Source organism: Procambarus clarkii, chromosome 40 (assembly GCF_040958095.1).
Source record: "Procambarus clarkii isolate CNS0578487 chromosome 40, FALCON_Pclarkii_2.0, whole genome shotgun sequence".
NCBI lineage: Eukaryota > Metazoa > Arthropoda > Malacostraca > Decapoda > Cambaridae > Procambarus > Procambarus clarkii.
This window is the reverse complement of record NC_091189.1, coordinates 10,588,125-10,593,571: the sequence shown is the minus strand read 5'-3', so window position 1 is coordinate 10,593,571 and position 5,447 is coordinate 10,588,125. Positions and strand designations below refer to the sequence as shown.

At 51.4% G+C, this 5,447-nt stretch overlaps 1 protein-coding gene across 1 annotated transcript; it reads left to right on the top strand.

Moving 5' to 3' along the window:
* The first annotated feature begins 3,776 nt into the window (after positions 1-3,776).
* Positions 3,777-5,222, top strand: LOC138373011 (uncharacterized). The gene has a single exon (XM_069339063.1). The coding sequence runs from the start codon at positions 3,777-3,779 to the stop codon at positions 5,220-5,222; it is 1,446 nt and encodes a 481-aa protein (XP_069195164.1).
* The last annotated feature ends 225 nt before the right edge of the window (positions 5,223-5,447 follow it).

The window sequence follows — 5,447 nt, the reverse complement described above, 5'->3', positions numbered from 1 at the left end:
TCTCTCTCTTTCCTCTCTCTCTCTTTCCTCTCTCTCTCTCTTTCCTCTCTCTCTCTCTCTCTCTCTCTCTCTCTCTCTCTCCTCTCTCTCTCTCTCTCTCTCTCTCTCCTCTCTCTCTCTCTCTCTCTTTCCTCTCTCTCTCTCTCTCTCTTTCCTCTCTCTCTCTCTCTCTCTTTCCTCTCTCTCTCTCCCTCCCCTTCCTTATTTGAGATTCAAAGCGAGTCGACAACGAGAAATAATGGCACGGAACTTAAAAGAAGTAAAGGCAATAACAGCCTGGCGGGCCACAAGGCTCTCGCTTACAGAGCTCTACAGCATTAAACAAAGTGCCCCTTTCATGTCCCTGAAGTGCGAGGGTCGGAGGGGCGGAGACTATACGGATCCTTCCCTACCCTCGTCTCCTCCATCTACTATGAACTTAAAGAGTTGGCAAATAGGTTTCTCCTTAACTAGTAGATAGTCGAGGAGATGCCGCGGACGAACACGTCGCTTGTTACCCATCTTTACTACGTACTTCCTCATTTATCCCAATTTATCCATTTCTTGGATAAATTTATCCAATTCTTGGATTGGAAAAATTATCCATTTATCCTCCTTTTTTCTACTCTTACGGGGAGGCTCAAACAGGTGCTCAACTTTACACAGACAGTCATGCACGCCATTCAAATGGCTTGGGGACATACTCTTTCTGAACACCGACATCATCATCATACAGAGGCAAGAACTGCCACTGAAACCTACCTTGAGGTTACCTTGAGGTGTTTTCCGGGCTTAGCTTCCCCGCGGCCCGGTCGTCGACCAGGCCTCCTCCTTGCTGGACGGATCAACCAGGCTGTTGGACGTGGCAGCTCGCAGCCTGACGTATGAATCACCTTGCCTCGCATGGCCACTACTGGGCTACTGGGGCACTACTTCTACCCTGGACGGTAGAGCTATGGTCTCGCTTAATGCATGTCGCCGTTCAATCCCCGACCGTCCAAGTAGTTGGGGCACCATTCCTTATCCTGATCCCTTCCAAGTGCTATATAGTCGTTCAATTAATGCCTTGGCCCTTTAACCTGATAATTCCCTCCCTCCCCTCCCATGTTCAGCAGGGAGCCCCGTCCCCCCCACCCGTCCCCCCCACCCTGCACAACGTGTTTTACCTCCAGGGTCAACCCGAGGGTCACGTTGGTACTGTATTATTCACCAACCTCACGGCGGACACAGTTAAAAGTACACTGAAGGTTACCTGCAGTGAGATGACGGGGTGGGGGAAGGGGCACAGAAGGTGGAGGAACATAGAGAGGAAGAGAAGTAAAGGATGGAAGGGGGAAAAAGTAAGGGAGTGAAGGATGTTAGAGACGGGGGGGAGATGAGAGCAAATGAGGGAGTCAAGTAAGAGAAAGAATGGAGGAAAGTGAGAGACGGAGTGAAATGATAGAGGGAATAAAGTGAGGGAGGAAGTGGAAGTAATGGGAGGGAGGGAGGGAAGGGAGGGGCATGAGCACCATCACAGTGAATTATCCTAGCGAGCGGGGAGGCAGAGAGTAATTAAATTACTGATGATGGATTGGATTTCGGTGAGGGCATGACTGTTTGCGTAGCCTTGTAAAATGAACTGATACAAAAAATGAGAGAGAGAGAGTGAGAGAGAGAGAGAGAGAGAGAGAGAGAGAGAGAGAGAGAGAGAGAGAGAGAGAGAGAGAGAGAGAGAGAGAGAGAGAGAGAGAGAGAGAGAGAGAGAGAGAGTGAGAGTGAGAGTGAGAGTAGAGTGAGAGAGAGAGAGAGAGAGAGAGAGAGAGAGAGAGAGAGAGAGAGTGAGAGTGAGAGTGAGAGAGAGAGAGAGAGAGAGAGAGAGAGAGAGAGAGAGAGAGAGAGAGAGAGCAAACATGGTGGATGGGGCTATACTCATGGGTTAGTATAATTCTTACTTTAAAGTAATCGGCTTCTTTAAGACACAGGAACTAAGGCGATAACAATGTATGCAGACACTAACAAACGTCAGGAGAACTAGGCAAGACACGCTAACAAGAACAAATGAACAGCAGCAGCAACGATACCTTACCTTGCGGTTACTTTGCCATGATTTCTGGGCTCAGCGTCCCCGCGGCCCGGTCCTCGACCGTACCTCCTCGTTGCTGGACTGGTCAACCAGGCTGTAGGACGCGGCTGCTCGCAGCCTGACGTATGAGTCACAGCCTAGTTGATCAAGTATCCTTTAGAGGTGTTTATCCAGTTCTCTCTTGAACACTGTGAGGGGTCGGCCAGTTATGTCCCTTATGTGTAGTGGAAGTGTGTTGAACAGTCTCGGGCCTCTGATGTTGATAGAGTTACACACAGAAATCACAATTGCGTGATGCATCAAATGAACAAATCCACAAGGGCCGTGACGAGGATTCCCACCTGCGATGCTGTCTGCATCCCTGCATCTGTCATGGGACATCCCAGCACCTGTCTGGGATGCTCTCGGAGGCAGGTTCGAATCCTCGTCACGGCCCTTGTGGATTTGTTCATTTGATAGAGTTCTCTCAGAGTACCTGTTGCACCTTTGCTCTTAAACGGGGGAATTCTGCACATCCTGCCATGCCTTCTGATCTCATGTGATGTTATTTCAGTGTGCAGGTTTGGGACCAGCCCCTCTACTATTTTCTACGTGTAAATTATTATGTATCACTCCCGCCTGCGCCAAAGAGAATACAGATTTAGGCATTTTTGTCGGTCCCAGTAGTTTAGATGTTTTACTGAGTGGATTCTAGCAGTAAAGGATCTCTGCACGATCTCCAGGTCAGCAAATTCACCAGCTTTGAAAGGGGCTGTCATTGTGCAGCAGTACTCCATTCTAGAGAGCACTAGCGTTTTGAAAATTATCATCATCGGTATAGCATTTCTAGTTTGAAAAGTTCTTGTCATCCAACCTGTCATTTTTCTTGCAGTTGTGACGGCTACTTTATTGTGTTCTTTAACGGTAAGGTTTTCCGACACGAGTACACCCAGATCCTTTACATTGCTTTTTTTGTTCAATGTTATGATTTGCCTGAGTTTTGTGCGTGGTTTCCGTTTTTATATTTTAACTTTTTCCGTAAGGCATGAGCTGGAACTTATCTTCGTTAAACATTATATTATTTTCTATAGCCCATAGAAAGATCTGATCTACATCTGATTGGAGGTTAGCTATGCTCTCTATGTTGTCTACTCTCATAAAAATCCTATAAAAAGCCAATACTGTCATCTGCAAAGGATGATACAGTACTATAGGTTGTGTCCTTGTCTATGTCCGATATGAGGATGAGAAAAAGTACTGGAGCAAGCACAGTACCCTGGGGGACTGAGCTCTTCACGGTTGATGGTCCGGATTTAATTTTGTTGACTATTACACATTGAGTTCTATTAGTCAGAAAATTGCAGATCCATCTGCTTATTTTTCCGGTAAGTCTTTTTGAACGCATTTTGTGTGCAATAACACCAAGGTCACATTTGTTGAAGGCTTTTGCGAAATCTGTGTAAATTACATCAGCGTTTTGCTTGTCTTCCATGGCATCTAGTGCCATGTCATAGTGGTCCAGCAACTGTGATAGGCAAGAGCGCCCTGTTCTGAAACCATGTTATCCGGGGGTATGGAGATGCTGGGATTCCATGTATTTTGTGATCTTCTTAGCACTCTTGAGAGAGAGGCGATAACAAGGAACAGCCAGGAACGTGCGTGTGTTAAGCAACGAGTAGTACCCCCTTAAGAGCAACTGTCAACAAAAAACGGATGCGGCGCTGAGAGCCAAGTTTGTGGCGCTGCCTAAATAATGGACCTGTTGCAGCAGGCGTCCGGCGGCGCAGTCCTCAGTGTTCACCAGTGTACCACAGCCCACCTCTCGGCCCACTCTCACTCGGCACAGCCCACCCTCACTCGACACAGCCCACCCTCACTCGGCACAGCCCACCCTCACTCGGCACAGCCCCATCCTCACTCGGCACAGCCCACCCTCACTCGGCACAGCCCACCCTCACTCGACACAGCCCACCCTCACTCGACACAGCCCACCCTCACTCGACACAGCCCACCCTCACTCGACACAGCCCACCCTCACTCGACACAGCCCACCCTCACTCGGCACAGCCCACCCTCACTCGACACAGCCCACCCTCACTCGACACAGCCCACCCTCACTCGACACAGCCCACCCTCACTCGACACAGCCCACCCTCACTCGACACAGCCCACCCTCACTCGACACAGCCCACCCTCACTCGACACAGCCCACCCTCACTCGACACAGCCCACCCTCACTCGGCACAGCCCACCCTCACTCGACACAGCCCACCCTCACTCGACACAGCCCACCCTCACTCGACACAGCCCACCCTCACTCGACACAGCCCACCCTCACTCGACACAGCCCACCCTCACTCGACACAGCCCACCCTCACTCGACACAGCCCACCCTCACTCGGCACAGCCCACCCTCACTCGACACAGCCCACCCTCACTCGACACAGCCCACCCTCACTCGACACAGCCCACCCTCACTCGACACAGCCCACCCTCACTCGACACAGCCCACCCTCACTCGGCACAGCCCACCCTCACTCGACACAGCCCACCCTCACTCGACACAGCCCACCCTCACTCGACACAGCCCACCCTCACTCGACACAGCCCACCCTCACTCGACACAGCCCACCCTCACTCGGCACAGCCCACCCTCACTCGGCACAGCCCACCCTCACTCGACACAGCCCACCCTCACTCGACACAGCCCACCCTCACTCGGCACAGCCCACCCTCACTCGACACAGCCCACACTCACTCGACACAGCCCACACTCACTCGACACAGCCCACCCTCACTCGACACAGCCCACCCTCACTCGACACAGCCCACCCTCACTCGGCACAGCCCACCCTCACTCGGCACAGCCCACCCTCACTCGACACAGCCCACCCTCACTCGACACAGCCCACCCTCACTCGGCACAGCCCACCCTCACTCGGCACAGCCCACCCTCACTCGACACAGCCCACCCTCACTCGACACAGCCCACCCTCACTCGACACAGCCCACCCTCACTCGACACAGCCCACCCTCACTCGACACAGCCCACCCTCACTCGACACAGCCCACCCTCACTCGACACAGCCCACCCTCACTCGACACAGCCCACCCTCACTCGACACTGCCCACCCTCACTCGACACAGCCCACCCTCACTCGACACAGCCCACCCTCACTCGACACAGCCCACCCTCTGAGATTCACTATCTCAGTCGTGATCGTGAATTTTTTGCAAAAATTAATAAACTTTTATTTATTTTACTTTTCTAACTTTCTCCAATAATAGAAGTAGATCCCTTGATTGTTTCAAGCGTAGGTTAGACATATATATATATATATGAATGAGTTTGGGTGGATATAAATAGGAGCTGCCTCGTATGGGCCAATAGGCCTTTCTGCAGTTACCTTCATTCTTATCTTCT

Bases quoted from the DNA above. Each gene is read 5' to 3' on its own strand.
- LOC138373011 (XM_069339063.1), top strand. From the start codon at position 3,777: ATGGACCTGTTGCAGCAGGCGTCCGGCGGCGCAGTCCTCAGTGTTCAC.